This window comes from Amphiura filiformis, chromosome 4 (genome assembly GCF_039555335.1).
Source record: "Amphiura filiformis chromosome 4, Afil_fr2py, whole genome shotgun sequence".
Classification (NCBI taxonomy): domain Eukaryota; kingdom Metazoa; phylum Echinodermata; class Ophiuroidea; order Amphilepidida; family Amphiuridae; genus Amphiura; species Amphiura filiformis.
In genome coordinates, this window is record NC_092631.1 from 55,728,772 (window position 1) to 55,749,528 (window position 20,757).

The 20,757-nt window shown below is 37.1% G+C and overlaps 1 protein-coding gene across 1 annotated transcript in view; it reads left to right on the forward strand.

The window, feature by feature from the left end:
• LOC140151090 (calmodulin-regulated spectrin-associated protein 1-like) overlaps positions 1 to 20,757 on the forward strand; it is a 70,597-nt gene that overhangs the window by 41,551 nt on the left and 8,289 nt on the right. Inside the window, 10 exon segments of the mRNA XM_072173304.1 lie at positions 3,282 to 3,423; positions 3,894 to 4,118; positions 5,998 to 6,166; positions 7,788 to 7,952; positions 10,565 to 10,755; positions 10,758 to 14,212; positions 15,757 to 15,884; positions 16,029 to 16,125; positions 16,591 to 16,762; positions 19,428 to 19,511. Of these exon segments, the coding sequence (XP_072029405.1) occupies positions 3,282 to 3,423; positions 3,894 to 4,118; positions 5,998 to 6,166; positions 7,788 to 7,952; positions 10,565 to 10,755; positions 10,758 to 14,212; positions 15,757 to 15,884; positions 16,029 to 16,125; positions 16,591 to 16,762; positions 19,428 to 19,511 (4,828 nt within the window).

The following is a 20,757-nucleotide window of genomic DNA, read 5'->3' on the forward strand; positions in this document are numbered from 1 at the left end:
CTCCCAAGTATTTGCCAACCCAATCTAACATAATTTGATAGAAAATAAAAAGTAACACTTATCAGCTCGTAATAGGCGGGACTCGTAACATTGTGGATTGATATAGAATTGCGTACACATAGCTGGGCGCAGCACCTGCGCGAACTGCGCTTTGCGTATTGCATGAATGATGCACGCTTTTGTGAATTTACGCAAGCGTAAATTTGGACTTTATTGACTCTCGCAGTAACAAAAACCAAATAATTCCCTCCTATTAAGAGCTGATCATAGTATAGTTGAAGGATGTATTGCACTTGGTGAAATTAGCTCTTTGCACATAAGTAAGAACTGCTTGGCAAGTATGGTAAACAAAAAATGAATTTGAGACTTCAGGCTACAGACATCTACATTCATGATGCACATCAAACCTTGCATTATATGAGGCTGCTGGGAAGTTAAGCCCAGGGTTAGTAATACATTATAACACACAGATATGATTCAATTTAATCTGACTGTGGGTAATGAATCTTCTGGCCTTATATCAAACCCAAGGTTATAATATTATGCTTTATTGAAGGCATCCTGTGTTTTGTTTTGTGTGCTTCGTTCAGCATAGAAACAGAAAAGAACTTGTACTTTCACTTTTTGAAGCAGTGGCACAACCATAGGCTGGAGTCCCTCTGCTTAAGATCCTTACCTCCCTTAGTGGACTGGGCTGGTAGTTTATAAAGGAGAAAAAACTGATTTTGTCCCTTTCTACATCCCCCTTGGCTGTAATCTTTACTACTCAACTATAAATACACCACTGCTTTAAACGTAAAGGCATCAGTAAGAACATAAAATTCCCTTTTATTGCAATTACTTCACGTAGCATAAGTTAGCTGATTCAATACACATTGTTCCATCATGCCATGCACATTATTGTTACTCAAAAGAAACAACCTAAATATTTAAAATAGTTTAGGCTGAGTGATTTAAAAGATCCCAGCAATCAAGCGTACCTTAGGTAAATAGAGCAATGTGCAGTGAACTGCTGTCGACCTTGAACATGGCCAAAACAAATATGGGTATACATTATGTCAGTCACATGGGTGTTAGTACATGTGCAAATTAACACTGTGACTGAGCCTCGCTAATTCGGAACTGTGAACTTCAAATTGTCCCCTGTTAATATTACATTGATTGGCACAATGCATTCTGAATTACTCTTGTTGATTTGTGTACAATGTAAATTGAAAAGCTTTGACAGCAGAGAACTTACTATAGTGGGAAACATGAAACATTTATCCTTGGAAAAGTCCAATGGAACAATTTTCAAACATTTTAGACAAGAAATACTGTTCATATTACGCCTACAATTGTTAGACATAGGATGTCTTCTGTGTAAGTCAAGTAACGTTTGACCTCAAGTAACCTATGAATATTAAATCTAAACTGAACAGTCGAGGTCCGTTGATAGCACTAGTACAATACAGTGATGTTTCATCTTTTGACGTCTTGTCATGGAGGGAAATTAACATCCTGAATAAATTATTACTATTCAATCATGCACTCCTGTAAAAAATACTGCAAATAAAGAAGACTATAAGTTGAGGCAGTAAGTTATTGGGATGTATTCTAAAAATATTCACAATTTTGAAGCTTTGAATCATTGCTGTACATAAGGGGTTGCATGTTTGTAGTTACTGAGTAGCATGCTGCACAGTACATTAGATGCAGTAAAATGGTACATCAATTATGAATCAAACATTACTTAGACCTAATTTATAATTTCGCATCAACATGCTTGATTCCTGCAATAGCTCAAATGAAGCTACAGTCCTGTCAGAAATTTGTTGCCACACTAGCATTGTTGGTATAAACTAAACATTGATTTAAACTTCTGCGTAATGTTTTATGCAGAAGTTCTACAATAATGTTCTACAATATTAAAATGCACATTCAGCTTACACTCTCCTTTTCCCCATTTTTCAATGTTGGTACACTATATTGTAGAAATGATGACAACATTGTCCAAATCAACATTACAATAGGGGAGCATGGAAGGACATTGGCCAATTATTGCTTTGGTGACTGTAGCAACAATTTCCTCCAGGATTGTCCAAACTATCAAAATCATCACTCTCTATTATGAAATGAAGCAAACAAAGAATCACCATTTAGTGACATCAACCAGTTATGACCCAAACAAACAGCTGTTTACCGTTGTATACTTTGATATTGTTCAAAATCAATGTTGTATTCAGTAGGACGGATGAAAAAATATGCAGCATGCTGTTAACAATGAACCACCCAAGCATGAAATAACTCTAAAATATGTACAAACTATTTTGAACTTGGCATCCATTGTTTGTGTTGTTAAGTATGGCAGTTAAATTTATCGCTGTGCCTGCAGGGATATTTGTGTCATAACAATGAGAAATTAAATTTTGAATAAAGCGGAATTTTAACAGTGGATATCAGTTATCAAAACCGACACCAGTGATTGTGTTATTTGTAGTGTATACCTGTCATGTAGAGACACATTGATCTAATAATGTGTACAATGTAAAATGTTTTGAAATCAAGCAAACTAATTTGTCAAGAAGTAATTGCATGATACCAGATTGACTTGGATATGTTTTCACAATAGAAAGGACTTTTGAAACAAGAATTGTACAAACATGTCTTGATCTACGTGTACACTTGTCAAGATCAAAAACGTAAAAATGTTGTACTCTTATAATCATAAAATATATCTAAAATATTTATGAATTCAACCATTTGATTCATCATAAATGTCATACGGAATAAATGATTTTTACACCTTAGGCCACCTTAATTAACACCTGTAGTTGCCATGCGTGTTTAGTAATATCGGTTGTGTTATTCTTTTTGAAAATCAAGAAATTCATTTTTTTTTCTTTGTCTTTTTTTTTTTTTAACGGTGAAAAGGTGAAAGTAAAACTCAAAATTCCTATTTGATTTGATTTGATTTCAAGTTTTCAACAAGCAGTGACTTAAATTTGTCTACTATTCCAACATTTGCAACAGATATTGAATACTTTATGCACAAAATGCTTGTCTCAAATCCTGTACTAACACATAAATAAATCAAAAATGAATAAAACAAAAAAAATTTAAAAAGCATTCCGTATTAGGTTTCAAATTTTGAGCTTTGAGACTCAGGATTTAATTAAGGTGGACTTATTAATACTTTGTACCACCAAATGGGATGATTATGTAGAAAACAAAGTTGACTTAAAATTGTTTTTGAGATGCACTAACGCTGTCATCCATGTTTTGTTATCTCCCCATTACAGGTGCGTATACGTCGTGAGCAGCTACAAGCCAAAGATTTACCCAGCATTCCAGTGATGGATGATTTAATGAAGGACCTTGGTGATGGTTGCTGTCTGGCAGTGCTATTACACTTTTACTTCCCACATCTTATGTCACTTGATGGTAAGACTGGCCTCATGATCTAAAGGCACTGATGACATGTGTAGACTGTCCATTTTGTCCCAGCTGTTTCTCAGTTGCTTTAGTTCTGTGCCAAAATAAGGGGAGTGGGAATCATTTTTAGGACTTGGGGGATGAGTTTTGTTTTAATTGTGTTTTCAAGTTTAATTTACATTCAACAACAGGTTTGAGCTTATAGTCGGGTTTGAGCATGTGAATGGAAATAAAATAAACTTGTAGTTCATAGACCTTTTAATGATCTTCATTCATTTCACAGATTTTCAAGCATCATTAGTATATATCTACCTCATCACAAATAGACAGCGGTATTGTTGTGCTTTAAAAAAAATTGGCATCATGCAGTTCAGATGGGATTACAAGGCTCAGCTAATAATTGTAATTTCCCACCATTGTCAAAGTAGTTAATATTGAAGCAATTTATCAGTATTTTAATTTTTTTTCACCTGTTGCAGATCTTAGTCTTCAAGACCCAATGTCATTTGCTGAATCCATCCATAATCTTGGTATCATAGAAGAATTCTTCCGACAGCACCTCCCACAGATGTATCCGTTTAAGTCGGAGGATCTACTCTACAGTCCAGCATGCCTCAAGTCCAATGTGCTGGCTATGCTTGGGGAATTGTTTTATACATGTGAAGTGTCCAAGCCTCATCATCTCAAACAAGTACAAGAACAAGGTAACTGAAAGATAATGAACACAATAATTAAAGGTATAATCAGAGCCAGAGAGATTAAAGGTATCAGAGCCAGAGTCTCAGAGATCAACAAAAATACTAGTTTGCGTCTGATGTCACTTGTCAATCAAACTCAGAAACGATTTGTTTAGGAATTGTCATGAACGCAGCGGTAAAACAATGTGCCTTATAGTTTTGCACCTTCAAACATACAAATCATCACAAAAATTAGGTCTTAGTAATAGGCACATTTCATTCCTGAAGACCCATGTCACCAATGCCTAGAGAGCCATTTTCTTGCTATTCATTTTTGTCCGATGAAGGCACCATATGAATCCAGTGTTTACTCAGAGGCCGTATGTCTCAAATTTGGCCCAGTGAAAATTATTTTTGTCTCACAAAAATTTGTAATGCTGTATTACAATTAGTGAATTTGGGGAATTACTGGGCCAAAATTGGGCCAATTTGAGAAGAAAATGTTTCATTTGGGGCACCCAATTTCCAGAGAGAGTAAACACTGTATGAATCAACCGTCCTTTTACTTAGAGAATAATAACTGTAACTATTTTTTTAAGCAAAAACTAAGTTACTGTCATAAAAGCGCATTACAAGCGCATTATTACATGTTATCAACACCCATGATGTTGTCTAAGGCCTGATAGACGGCACCCGAAATCATGCGATTGTCCAATCAGATTATGTGTCTACGAACTAGACCACTCCCGCTGACGAAGAATATCCAATCAAGGGTCGTGGGTAGTTTGATTCTCAATGACATCAGATGCAAACTAGTCTTTTTAATTCTGTCTGGGATTATAGCAATATCATTTCATTAGGTTAGGTTAATCATCAGAGGTTTAATATTTATATTTAGTTTAATCTGATATGATTCGTGTAAACACAATTAATCGGCAGGTTTTCACCGATATGATGCATGTCAAAATGTTCTTGGAGAAAAGGTTTATTCACATAAACAGTGCTGCAAATCTGTTTGTGTGGGAATCATATTAGAATTTATTCCCTGTTCGATTTAGAAACCTTGTAATTTACAAGGACAGAAGTTTGACATTGTATTTTGTGTAGTTCTGATAATAATTGTATTGGTTTTGAAAGTTTGAATAGCTGCTTAAATTATTACCAATTGTTGCTGTGAGAACTTCTTTGCAAATGTTGATAGAATGTGACATAATGCTGTGGTTTCCAGGATAAAATAATAAAGTCAGTGGGATGAATTATTTTGAGTGGGCTTTAGTGACCTTTGGTAACCTAATGTGGGTGATATTGTGTTTCCAATGACTAGTTATGAAAAAACATTAACTCAGATCTATGTAAACAAGGATTGCGGAAGACCTGTGCTATAGTTTGTTTGGCTTATAATCAGAGGAAAAATGAGACTCATAACATCGTATATTAACATAGAATGGCATGCATGCAATTGGGCGCAGCACTAATGCTAATTGCGTAATGTGTGACTGGCATGGCACAAAATTTTGCAAATTTATGGGAGTTTGGATTTTACGCGCATTCACAAAAACAAATAATTTTTCGCCGATTATAAGCGGAACAAAGTTTAGAAAGGCATAACCATTGATCAGGAATAACAACCACAACTGTCCAAATTAGGTCTTTAAAGCAAATAATGAAGTCAGAAGTTCACCATGTGGTTTCATGTAGACAAACATGCATTACAAATTTATAAGACAAATGTCATGGTACTGATCTGCTTTTTTCTGCGAGTATAAAGTAATGTTTGTCACACAAAAACATCATACATGTTTTAAGTACCACCAACAACTGTCATGGATTGGGTTATATATATGTATCTCATCCATTCAGAGGAATACTTAACATTGATTTTGATACCTTCATTTTTGATGTACAGCTAATAATACTTCCAGTGTGAAGACCCCAGATGGCATAAGCTCCAAGCTTCCTCCTCTCCCTATCAGTAGTGCAACCAAGAGGAGTTTTCAGAATGACACGGCATCAAACCTGGCCAGAAATACAGCTAGCAACCCTGAACTGGACAAGATTGGAGCCTCTCCGCAATTGTAAGTTTTATATCATATATACCGTTGCCCTACTACAAAAATTGCCCATGTCATTTTTTTATAAGTTTGAGAACAAAGAACAAATTATGATTCAAGCATGCATTTAAGCATAATTATTCACCAATCTTTGCACAAGAACAATAAGATAATGATCCAAATGAAAGGGAATAATAGGAAATAATTAAGGTGATTACATAACTGATGCATGCTTGAACCACATTTTGTATTTTGTTCTCAAAATTACAAAAAATGACTTAGATGTTTACAAGCAATTATGGTAGTAGGCTGACAATATGTAATATGATCTGTTCCAATCAGACCAAAGTTGGCAATAATGAACTTGGCAAGGTACCGAGCAAGTTAATAATGGTGGTAGCTTAATTTTTTTTTTAATCTGACTTTGGTAGAGTGGATGGATCAGATCGTGTCACATAATGAGAAGAACTGTTATACGGTTGAAATATTGACTGTAGGTCAATTTGAAGTCGCATGAAACAAATGTCACAGGGTGTAATGAGCAGTATCTTCAAATAATGGACACGACATGAGATATAGGATACAGGCGAGGATTAGGGGTTCAATTTGGGTAATAAATATTTCTATACTTTAATCAGCGGGAATTGTTGGGCTTTTACCACTATGAAGAAAAGTAGACCCACGTTAATATAGCTGACCTATCTGGTTTATATTGCGTATGTTAAATAAAGTAGACAAAGTATATGACATTAATTATAATTTGTGATGCTTCTTGCAAGATGTCACATGGCAATTCTTAAAATAAAATATATTGATATTAATCCGCGATGTTATAAGGCCCGCCGATTATGAGCTGATCAAACTGTAGGAATATGTTTAATGCTCCTGATTACCTACTATAAGGTCATGCCTGCATATGGGCTTCCTTGACAATCAGGATTTTGGATGCAGGCTAGGAGTGCCTTCCCGTGGAGGTCCTTCCAACAGTTGAGGGGGCTTTTCTGTCTCTGCATGATTTCTATTTCATTGAGAATGAGCCTATGTGCACCACTGGGCGATGCCTTGCGGTATTTGAGCTTATGTCCTTTCTAAATTATACGTATATTAAACATTTTCTTACTCTTTTATGCAGCATGTAATAATCTTATGTTATTTTAATTTCTTGTAGCTAGTATGTGTATGGTAATAATTTTATGCCTTTTATATTTTAAAATACATGTTTGTTATTTATATGTGTTGTATCCTGGGTAGTATGGGAGAACAGTGCTGGTCACTGTTTGCATGTCCCAGGTTAAAGAAGAAATAAATAAAATAAATTAATAAGATTAACCCCGGAATTAAGACATTATGGCATTTGAGATTTGCAATAGGACTAGGTTTAGTAGAGAAATCCAGGATGGCCTCCAAAATCTCCTAAAGAGTGTATAGTACAGTATTAATTACAGCAAAATATTATTCCTGATACAAGATGAAACCCTCCCTCATCCTATTCCTTTAGTTGGACCTAACTTGCAGTAAAAGTGAAATTTTTTGGGAAAAGTGACACAAATTTGCCATTTCTTTGGCAAAAGAGCAGAAAAAGTCTGCACTACTTGATTTGAACCAATTGCACTTCCATTATGAAATGCTCCCAATTTTATTGCAGGGGTCAACAACCATTACTCCCCAAGCGTCATAGGCAAATCCAAGGTAGTTTACATCTTGATAATGGAGATGATAGTCTACAGTCACAGCTAAGAAGAGCTACATCACTTGACAACATAGATGTAGGCAAAAGGTCTTTTGTTGCATGGCAAAAGCCAGAGGAGAGGTAGGTCCCTTAGCTGACAGGACACTCGCACTCACATGGACATGGTCATATTTTGTGTAAAGCATCATTCATATTGGGCTATGCCAGTTGAAATCGATATACCGATTATGCAAGACATGACCTTAAAGGCCCATTCAGTGATTTGCTCATCCGGACGATCGTAAAAATCATCAAAATTCAGATTTTGGTACCTTTGTAATTGGCATAGATGTGCTAACATAGCCTGCTAGTGGTTCGGTCGAAAGCCGTGTATTTTAGACAAAATAAAGCATTTGCATGATTCTGGACTTTTGATACTGACAGTACAAAAAGTCCGACTCGAGATCGAAAGAAGCTCACTCTCCATCGTACCAACACGCGTTGTATTGTTTCTACTACTTATTACATCAGTAGCTACTATTTTAAACAAAATATACAATTTTAACTGTTTTTCATATTTGAATTGACCGTTAGTTTGCCTCGGTGATCTTTAATTGCTTATTTTGTTTTCTACTACAAAATTGTAGCTTAAAAGCGTCTGTTTTAAATCAATTTAGACTCTACTTCCCCGTGTTAGAAACACTGGACTAGGAAGTTTTTCCAGTCGATTAAGTGGCGCACTGTACTAAAAAATCTCGATTTTCTCAGAGTTGAAGTAGAAAACCTTTCTAAAACTTCTGTTTTTTGACTAATTTGTCGATGTATTCAGGGGAAAAGTGGTTTAATGAAATTCTGTAGACTTATTCTTTATTTCTAAGCAACTCTGACAAATTTCTATTTTTTTTAATGTTCCTGTGAAATCACTGAAAGGGCCTTTAATCCACAGGGAGTGTGAATTTCATATGGGGTTACCTATATGGGTGACTCCATTTGAAATTGTCACCCATTGTGTGGGAGATTACAGTCTCTTCCATATAAGGGGTGTATGGATTTCAACTGTGATAGCCCATTGCTACCACTGGTTTTGGCCCAAGTACTCCCATTGCACTAGTTTTTGATCAAACTAACATGCTCCTGTAGAGATAATTGCTCAAAATTTCCTGAGATTGTGAAAGACAATTTTGATTCAAATTCCAGTAATATTATCAAGCTGAAACAATTCTTTTTTCTCTGTTCAACGAATCATGAAGAGATGAGTAACAAACCTATTGTTTACTCTGGTGATTTCCAAATTAGCAGAAATAATTTGGTTGCAGTTCATGCCAGTGTCCAAGAATTCCCACCTTTTGCACTCTTCCTATTAGCACAACGTTCCCGGCTCTGCACACAGTGTCTTGTTGCACACAATTTGCACTCTGTTGTTCCTAGGTTATTATTATGATCTCTTCTGTTAAATTAAATTACAAAACACCATTAAACATTCATATCTTTGTTATATGCTTTCAGTAAAGGTAAAATTGAATTGTTTTGTTTGCAATTAGTAGATGACCATACAATGAACAATTATTTTACATAGCATATAGACAATCATTATTACCTTGCTGATAGGGCATTAGGATCTGGATTTGGTAAAACACTAGATTAAGTCTCTTTTCCAATAAAATGACCAGAACTTATGAAGTATGACTGAAGTATGATGATATTGACAATGTTAACTTGTCTACCATTTGAAAATAGACCAAATATTTACTGGGTTGCAAAATCCTAGCTCATAGCATTCACAGGGTTTCCCCATTTCAAAATAAGCACTAATAAAACAAGTAAGTTCACAATAATCTTAGTTGCAACTACTAGTGGTAGTTGTTCACCATGTATGAGATAAAATGATAGTTTGTCTTTAGAAAGCATTAATGTGTACTGAAAACATTTGCTTAAATTTCTGAAAATTGATTGTCAATTTAGGTTCATTCTATTGTATTTTGTTACTCAAAAGTCTGTGCTGTACCTGTGTACTTACACCTGTTTGTGTAGTCATACCTTGCCTTTGTTTCCATGCTTTTGCACGCATTAACATTCACCTTTACTATTATACCTCGTGTTACTTTGAGCTTGCTTGTGATGTAGCCTTAAAACATGCGTGCCGCTCTCGGAATCACAACATAATACGCTCGCTTTAAAGTTGGCACAAACGGAACATTCTCTAAAATACATATCATTTCGATATCACTACCAATTTCAAAGTAACAAGGTATATATTTTCCAGTAAATCTTTGACGAGCGTGTACTACCTTGATGTTGCAAAGTCGGCGCTAACAATGCATACAGCGCAAAGTTCATTGATAAATTTCCACTCTGCAACAGCAGATCACCTCAGCAGCAATCAGAGACAAGTGCGTTTCAATGTAGTAAATATGTGATGTACGTTCTCGTCAAAGGTTTACTACAAAATATTATAGTTGCCATGATAGTTGTTGACAACTGCAAAAAAAATGTGATATAATATTTTGCAGTAAACCTTTGACGGTGCGTACTAATGTGATGTTGCGAAGTCAGAGCTAACAAGGTGTATGCCGCAAAGGTCGTTAATAAATTTTCACAAGGCAACAGCAGATCGACTCAGCAGCCAATCAGAGACAAGTGTGTTTCAATACACAATGTACGCTTAATATACACTCTCGTCAAAGGTTTACTGCAAAACATTACAGTGGTACAGTTTTAATATTTATCCCTTTGTGCCTTCTTTCTCATTATAGGCTAGATGTAGCAGTGTCACCATTGAAATCATCTGAACCAATCAAGGCATCAGTGAGCGACAGCCAAGCCAGTAGTCTACTCACTAACGTTAGTCTGGATAGTGATCTCGGACAAAGTATGAATATAGATGAACTTAACGAAAGTCACAATATGCCATTACAGAGTCATCGTCAAGTAGAGTCTAGACCGGGGCGTATACCATGCCCGATTATGTCGATGAAGATGATCTAGAAGTGGAAAGTTTGACTTCCGCTTTGTCGCGGGTGTCAAGAGCATCCGAAAATGCTCAGCCACAGAGTTTAGACGGTGCCCCTGCTGTTGCAGGTGGTGGTGTTATTAATAGACAATCACAGTATAATGGAACTGAAGAAATAGTGGAACCAAGACATAATACTATGAGAACTGACTCAATTAATGAGCCGTCAGAAACGGCATCTTACGTTACTGACAGTCAATCAAGTCTTGGTCACACCTTGGGTGGTGGAAGTGAACAATTATTAGAACCTGCAACTAATTTCCACAGGAAGAAGCTCACATTGGACATTCAACCTGTACCTATAGGACAAAACAGAGGGAGACACCAGGAGAAATTAATGCCTGCTGTCGTCAGACCTCTGAAAGAAAAATCACAAAATGCAAACAAGCAGGAAGAGCGTGGTGTGCTTTCGCAAAGTCGTAGCCCAAGACTAACTGGTGAGAAGTTGACGTCATGGGGTAGTGGTGGGAAACATGAGAACAATGATTTATCTCCAGACTTGGAACCGTCTACGCCTCTTAGTCCTGAAAGCATCGCAGACTCGTTAGCGAGCGACTTTTCACAACGTAACAAAGACAATGTATCGCAGCAGAAGGGCCAGTATAACCGTGTGCCGTTTCAGCCTCTCAATCAGAACATATCGCAAGAGCCGCAAATGGCCAAAGGGAAACATGGAGAGGCGTTCTACATCCATACAAACCCAGACCAAAATTTGCAGTATCAAGACAATGTGCATGATTCCATGCAATATCAGGACAATATGCATGAGTCTATGGAGCCTGCAAGGCCCCATCCTACCAGTAGTTTCACTATAGTTGACAAACAGTATACAATGGAGAGTGCGCAGCAAGCAGGAATACCAGTGGTGTCATCAATGGATGACGGTCAGAGATCACTACAGTGGTCTCATCCGACCATGGAGTCTGTTAGCGGTGGAGGAGGAGGCAGTCCCCGGATCACGCAATCTAACGCCTTTTCTCATGCTTACCCAGCTAATCCTAACCACATGCATAGCCCTCATCTGATGCATTCTTACCACAGTCCATCACATTCCCATAACTCATCACCCATGCATACCCCTCCTCCATTACACAATACTCCACCACCCCCTCCTCCCGGTAATCCCAATTATCCTAATCCTCATTATCCTAATCCTCACCACAGTCCGCAGCATTCAAGCCCACGCCATCATTACCCTACCCAGCATGCTAGTCCTCACCATGGACACCTATCCCATAGCAACCCTCAATATGCAGGGCTCGGTGGCGGGAGTAGCAGCATTGGCGGTGGCCGGGTAGAGCTTACTCGTTTCGGGAATCCAGGTATGGAGCCTTCTTCTGTTATTCATTCTGCCCCTGTGAATATTAATGATAAAGAGTCCCCCAAGTTACATGCCGATCAAACCGAAAGAGAATCGCCTTTTAGGGCGCCAGTTCTCTTGACCTTTGACTCGAATCTGAGTCCAGAAAAGCCGATAGAATCACCTGTAGTTAGCACTTCTTCTAACATGAACCACTCACAGTCTAATCATATTAATCACTCACCAGTAGTTGCTAATAGTCATAGATATAGCCCTGAAGAGATAACAAGCTTACCTACTAACTCTAGTCCTCAGCTTAGTAACCATGTCCGCATGGATGCAGATCCACTGGACACTAACCACATCCAGATGGATGCAGACCCATTGGATGATGAAGCTCATCTCATTAATCAGAAATTATCAGGTCCCGATGTTGTTTTATCCTCAGATTACATCACTACTAAACCTCATTCCAAAATGACTACTTGGGTTTCTCACTCAAAGCATGCACCTCATATTAATGATATTAACACAGGTCACGGGGCACCCTCTCATCACCACAACAACCAAGAACCACTGGCCATCGGTCTTGCCCAGGTACGCCTTAGACTGGAGGAGAAACGGCGCAACATGGAGAAGGAGAAACGCACACTGGAACGTCACTGGACAAAGACGAGACAGCGTGTGGGTAAAGCTGCATTCCTGCAAGTTTTAGCTAATCAGAAGCAAGCTAAAGAACCTAAGAACATTGTATCCAATGCTCCGGAAGAAGGGACATTGGGGAAAGGTGGAAATAGGCCTTACTCAAGAGAGGAAATTGAAAGATCATTGCATGAGGCACAGTCAAGGTGGCTAGAAGAACCAGCTAATCAAGGCAAAACCACATTTGCCGCTATAAATGCACACAAGGAGAAAAGTAGTGGTAGCATTCATAGCCGAGATTCGGACAGCCCAAGAGGATGTCGTGCTGATTCTCCATCATCGGGTGCTGAAATTGGTAGCAAAGGAAGCCCATCATCTAGCGTTGGGTCGCATTCACCACCACATTTGACTCCCGAACAGTATAATGTTTCTCTTGATAAAATGAACGAGAACATGTCACAACTGATGCGTGAGATTCAGAAAATCTCAGTGCAGCAGGAACAATTAAAATCGGCCATGTCATCGCCAAGACAACAAGGAGCAAAGGAATCGCCACAGCAAGCAACATCTAAGCCGTCGACTGGTAGGCAGTTATCATCATCATCATCCGGTAGTGATGCACCTGGGTTTACGTTACATGGTGGTGGTGGATCACAAAATGCACCTGATAATCAGCCTTTCTTTTTGGGCGGCCATTCACCCTCGCCTCCTGGACCACCTCCGGTCGATTCTGATAATGAACCTTTTGTGTTGCAAGAAAATCCATTGTTTAGCATGTCTGAACAAATGTCACCACCTACAGGCAGGCCTGTAGGTGGTCTCCCAGCACAGAGTCCACGAACATTGCACCCTGGCGGTAGCGACCAAGAATCACCTAGAGACAATCACAATACATATGTTGTACAAAAACCTAAATCAAGGCCCAAGTTGGACATGTCTGCAACTGAATCTTTAGCAAGTAAACGTGGTCAGCAAATTACGCCAGTGGAGACCAACGTGGCAAAATCAGCGGGAAGCGAAGCCCCGATGACCTTGGACGATCTTGACAAAAGCCCACCAAACCAAGGATTTCGTCTCCATGGTGGCGATGCAGAACCAGATGGTGATGCACAGGTGGTGGAAGCAAACTCTTACAAAGCTCCAGTCGGTTTTGAAATTGTTGATGATGAACCGAAACCAACGCCTACGAAACGGCCAAAAGAGACGAGACGGACTCCGCAGCAGGTGCAGCAGAAACAGTCAGAAAAGGTGGTGCCGAGGCGGAGAAATAATTCGGTAGGATCTCCAACAAAGAAGCGCCCTCCATCACTGTATGAGATTGTCGGCGAGACAGATGGACAAGAGGAAGACGTAGAGCAGATGGTGGTGAAGCCCTTAGATGAATCCACGCATGATGTTGATGACAGCGGGGATTCCAAGGTCCTAGGATTTATGGTTGCTGAGGAAAAGGTAAGATATTTTTTCATATTTAAAAAAAAAAAAATTTAAGTGAATAAAAGTAGTTTTGGGTTATCAAGATTACTGTATTTAAACAGTATATTTTTTTCGGTATTAATTTTTTAGTTCTGAGCCGTTTGTTTTACTTGTGGTTTTTTTAGACTTCACAATAAATCCTATGTCATCACTGGTTTCACATTGCAACCTATCATAATGCTAGCTATATACGATACATTGTTATGTGAAACATTGTTATGTGAAAAGGACCATGTGTTGGAAATTTGTTTTAGGCTCTTTAAATTTGCAGTCATGACATAAACTCTGTAAAACATGGACATTTCCTGCCTTACACTATGGTTATTTTAGAATATTTCATTGATAAGTAGTGTTTGGCAATATGTAATAAAGGAGGAGGATCAGTAACCTCATTATATGCATTTAACATGTTTACTCCATCATTTTAGTATCAGTTGGTGGAAAGGCCATATTTATCTCATTGACACTGAGATATGACAAAGGTGTTTGGATTTTGTATGCCAAAATGTATCTCAAGTGGGTTAGCTGATCTATGGAGCCTTGACATCAACATTATTCGCCTATTGCACGGTTCCGCCATGATGCAAGGAGAGCCTCGAACTGGCATGACATGAAAGGAAGAATTACATAACTTTACGCAATGTTATATGACTGATTCAATTCCCATTTAAATGCATGCTGCCAGATAGAGGCTCTCCTCACACATGGCAGAACCATGCAATGGGTGAATAGCTCTTATATCATAAGGGCTTGAAATATCTGCATGCAACTGCATAGGCGGAGAATGGGAGTTGAGGTTATCAACTTAAGTGAAAGAATATGATAAGATTGGACCATTAACATTATTGGATTGGATAAAGTGACATTTGACAAACTAATTATTCATATTTTTAAGTGGTAACTTCACAGGAATCTAAGTACACAAAGTTTACAGGGTGAAATTGACAGCTGATAGAAAACAAGTACAATATGTTGCGCATGGGTTTCTCTTCCGGAAGTCAATTAGTACCGAAAATTCCATCTCACAAGATAATAGACATGTTGCATAACAATAGATACAGTTTGGTGGTTAATTCATTTCCTTTGTTATGCAATATGCAAATTGACTCCTGAAGGACAAACTCAGGATCCATATGTTCCCAAGTATGAAATTGACATCAAACATTATTTGTGTTTAAAAAAGAATAAGTATCGATATCTGAAACATGGCAGATATCACCATCAGAATTGTTCACACTTTTTGGCCAATGCAGTGTATGAATGTTAAAAAAGAAAAATGAGTTTTACATATGTTTCTCAAGAAGACATTTAGTGCTTTCAGAAACTGAAACCCCAAGTTGATACGGCTTTCCTTTGCGAAGTTACGTCACTTTATCAATCGCTGAAAACAGTAGAAAACTAAAGAATTTTAACACTTTCTTTGCCAATATCTCAAAATCAATGTTAGCTACATCCAACTCATTCCCCTTGATCATGTCACATTTTCTTCCATGTTAATTTTATGGGTTGATTTGTTTCAGAATGAGGAGGACGAGATAGCCAAGAAGAGAGAACAATTCCTGCGTAGCCGACTCAAGAAGCAAGAGGCAGAGAAAGCCAAGAAGGCAGCCAGAGAAGCACAGTCAGAAAAGTTGAAGGAAGAACACAGGTATGGGCTTAGTGTTGTAAAAAAAAAAACATCCCAAGTTTGTGATTGCCCATCTGTGGGAGGGGTGCTAATCCTTTAGAACCATCACGTGCATGGAGTATAAAGTAATAAAAACTGTAACGATAATCTTGCTTTGTATTTCAGACGAAAACAGGAAGAAATTGAAGCCAAGAAGGCGAAGGAAATAGAAAGACGAGAGAAGATTAGGCTTGCCTACCAGAAAAAGAAACAAAAGGATCAGGTAACTTAGTTTGATACGTACTTGGTTTATTTGGATTATCTTAACAGATGACATTCTTGCTTTCCACAGAGAAATATTACCAACTATACTATTCAGCAAATCACTTCAGCAGTGTCCTTCTGCTCTGTCTGATCATCACCTAAAAAGAACTAGGTCACACGTACGTTGCTACGCAGTTTGACTAGCGAATGAGGTGCCCATGTGATCATAACGTGATTCAATTAGCCAATCAGAACCCCACTTCCGTATACACCATAAACTGCCAAATTGGCAGACCGCTGAAGTACTCTGCTGAAAACTAGAACCAATTTAATAAAGATCTTCATGTTGTAACAATAATAAATCTATAAAATGATGTTATTGGTAAATTCTTACGAGGAGCTTTATTTATTGACAGTGTAAATCATCCTTGATGTAATATTTAGGCCTATATTTTTTAAATTAATTTGTCTAACAATATAACAGGAGGAACAAGATGGAGGTCCACCACCTATGCGAGAGAAGAAATCCAGCAGAACAAAGTCACGTCCAAGGTCAAGAATCATCGATGAGAACACCGACTTTGCCAAACCCACCATCAGCTCTGGACACCCTGCAGTGTCAGCACAGGATGTAGCTGATGTAAACATGCCAATAAGTAGGTGTACACCATATCAAGTCAGTCATGTGTTATGCAATTATCAAATTCTATTAACTGTTTTGATTTGATCTGCATTTGCAATCCACAGAGCAACACACTTTCCAAGGCACAGTTCACTGAGTCTGTATCTTGATGTGTGTCTAGATAGAGGGCCTGCTAGCTCTGGGTATCATATTTGGTACTTTTTTAATTAACAAGTTCTGTTTACCATAATTGATTTACATGTAGCTTAGTGGACTCTGCCCTTGGGGTGTGGATTGTTTTATTGCAGATTGATATAGAGCAGTTTGCACAGAATGTTAAGTTGGTAAAATTTATATAAAAACAAAAATGAGACAAAAGTTTCAATTTGCTGGGAGTTGTGCATCAAGTACTAATTTAACTCAATTTAATTCAAATTATATTTATACATGAAAAGGGCTGGTCTTCACTGGGGTAGTGTTTTACAACAAGAAACTTATTACCTACTGTGCACATTGCTCAAACTTATTACTTTTATTCTTTTAAGTTTTATTCTTTAGTTTTGTAATGTTTAATTATTGTATTAGCCATTTGAATGTTACTTACCTAGTAATGTAACCAACTACATTTCATGTAACTGGAAATGGAAATAATGTTCAAAACCATGTTCAGGAATCATTGTATGAAAATGATACATAAATATTGAAGTGTTCAGTTTGAAAAGTGGTTGGTTCTTTTGAATTTGAGCATTAACTGATAAAAGTAAGAATTCTTTCTATTGTTATTATTGGTGCAGTGGAAACTTGACATAGTTGCTTGATGTTGTTGGAAGTTGGAGCTGAACTCCAAAAGTGTTCAATTTAAAAATAATTGTTTTAATAAACTTTTGATCATGTGATCTCACTGCTCTATCATTAAAAAGAAAACTTTCGAAGTTGTAATTTTGTGTTCAATGACAATTGAAATGTTTCTACTGCACCAGTATACAATAGTGCATCATGTTGCATTAGCAATGACTATTTACTCTATTATAATATAAAAGTTCAATGTTTCTTCATACTTCTCTCCAGTGAGTTTGAATCAAAAAGATATTTAATCTTGTTTCAATTGAAATACTCGGTTGAATATTTTATTGTATATGACTCTTGTCTGCATTAATTTTATAATTTTATCTGCATTAAGTCTAAGTAAAGTATATTGTTACTTCGAATGACTTGCTTAGTATATTTAAAGATGATAGTTCTTCCACAAACACTAACCAATTTCAAATCTTCCTTTAAATGTTCTGCAACTAATCAAGATTAGGTTGAAGTGAATATGAGGGTGACCATTTTAGCTTCTTTGAGATAACTTCATATACTTGAAGTTGAAAGGGGCTTAACCCCATGAGAACTACCTGGCTATTGGTCAAAAAGAAGTTTTCATTATCAATTGGACCAATCAGCAACACTGTTAGAATAATTTCAACACACAAAAAAATTGTGAGTGGATTATTTTTAAAGCTCCAATCTGATTGATGATTGAAATGAAGATATCATGTAACTGACCAATCAGAGAGAATGTTAGATCGGCAGGTAGTGCTCAGGGGGTTAATTCAGTTCCTTATCAAAGATGGCCAAAGGTGATCATCCTTAGTGGGTTATTCCAATTGAAATCCACACACACCCGGGATGTGGAAGATATGACCTTAATCTCCCACACATGGAGTGGGAATTTCAAATGGGGTTACCTGATCGAGTGAATCCATGTTATATCAACACTCCCTGTGTGGGAGATTAAGGGTATGTCATCCACAGGGTTTATGGATTTCAACTGGAATAACCCAATATTCTCATAGTTCAGTACCCATAGATGACCCCTATCTCACAGATTATGCTATAGTATTATTACCTGCATATAACAAGCCATGTATAATTAAAGCAGGCCTAGTCTGAAATATAATCATATTAATGACATCAAGGCTGTTTTTTAGCTATTTTGGCACTCAGAGATCTATATTTTGTAGGAATTGTGATGGTTTTATCCCCAAATAAAATTTGATTTAATTTTGAAACATAATCATAATTGAACATAAGACAAAAAGTCAAAACAGCCGTGATATAAATAAAGTAGATATGCAATTTAACAAAGTTCATTGCAAGCTTAATATTCAGAAAAGAAAGTCAGCGGAAATGAAATTAACTGAGTTGCTAATTTTATTTTACCCTGTATTTAGTTATTGAAACCCTCTTGCATGTAACTGAGATGTCAAATTGATGATTCTGTTTGGCATATTTTCATGTTGACAATTTACATGAATTCCTATTTTGCAGACTTTAGTAACAAATATTTTAACTCTCTGCCCTGTAACCAGGGGGTGCAATGCTTTAAATGTTAAAAAGGTTCAAATTTGAACATTCAATGCAGCCCAAAAAGAGGGGCTAAGTCCACTTTTTTGCAAGAAATAATTTTTATTTTTTGAAAAAGGTCCACATTCAGGAAATAACTCACCTGCCCTGTGCAAAAAATTGGAAATATATTCTTTTGATTTTGATTTTTCCACCCACTCAAGTGTCTATGTTTGCCTTATAGCTGACAATAGTTACAATACCAAATTATTAAGCTTGCAATGACATTTTATGTTAATGCCCTTTCTATATGTATGTTCTGACTGTTCTTTTCGCTCGGGGCGCTCCCTGCTATTACCATATGTACTCTATAGGCAAACAGAAGACATCGTTTACGATTTCATCATCCAATGGTCAAACGGATCGCAATGGTGGAGGGGCAGCGGGAGTAACTGGTGGTACGTTCTTTGCCTCTTTTTTTGTTTATTTTATGATTTATTTGAAGACAGCATAACTGCTGGTAGTAGGTAAAACTATGATTTATGTAGTTTATGTTTTGCTGTGTATTTTGACGTGGTTGTTGTGTATGTGTTTTGCTTAAACTTTTAACACTTGGTAACAAAACTAAGAAAGACTCTCATAATCGCTCTTCATTTTGTCATCTTTCATAGTTAAATTAGTGATTTTTTGCAAAAATGGTTGTTAATATAAATACTTGATACTCTGCAACAACATCAGTTCTTCATGTATAACAGTACCACAGCATTCCTTTTCTAATATAGTCAATGGCAGCACCAGGAACATTTTTTCTTGAGGGTGCAAATTGAAATCTGGTGGTTAGGGGCATAAAAATTAATGCATTTTTGGCCCCAAATAGTGAGATGTTATAATACTGCCACTGTGCCACAGGTGCATTGGTATCATATAGAAATTTATCAAAATCATAAATGTCATGTAGAGGGATATTGCCATAACATTTTCATACACGTGTGTTCAATACTGAACTGAATCAAAAGAACACAGTTCTCTCTCTGGTATTTGTATACTGTTCATAATATTCTCTTTGAGCATACATCACTCATGAATGTTTTACAATTATGTCATGACTATACATCGTAACATCTATCAGCATATTTTCATGTGTGAAACCTATTTTTCTGTGTATTTTTTGCTTGAGTTTCATAATTTAAACAAAGTAGTAATCACTTGGCTCTCAGAAATAGTTATCATTATACTTGTTAGACATGTAGGACAGTTCTTTTGATTACATTTTTGAGATTTACGAGCTCTTTGTCTCTAATAATATTAAAGTACAAAAAGCCATAAACCATGATCAGGTAAGTGCCGGATCTAAACAGGGTCTCCAGAACCAAAATAGGGTTTATGGGACTAAAATGGGGTCTTTCTCAGAAATAAATAGTTACAGCACAAATTTGAAACTAATTTTGAGGTATTTGGAGAAAACTTTAGCCTATAGTCTCTAGAACTTCAAATGGGGTCTCCAGAATTGGAAGAGCTTGATAACAAAGAGACATGTTATTTATAGATTGCTCAAAGTTTGAATTGCTTGGTTAGTTGTATAGAGACTTATGCCCCTTGATAGTCTTACCATTTATTAACCTCTTACTGTATCTTCATGTAGACATGAATGTTTTGCAATTTGAGTATGCAGATGGTTTGATTGAATTATGCAGTGTGTTTACT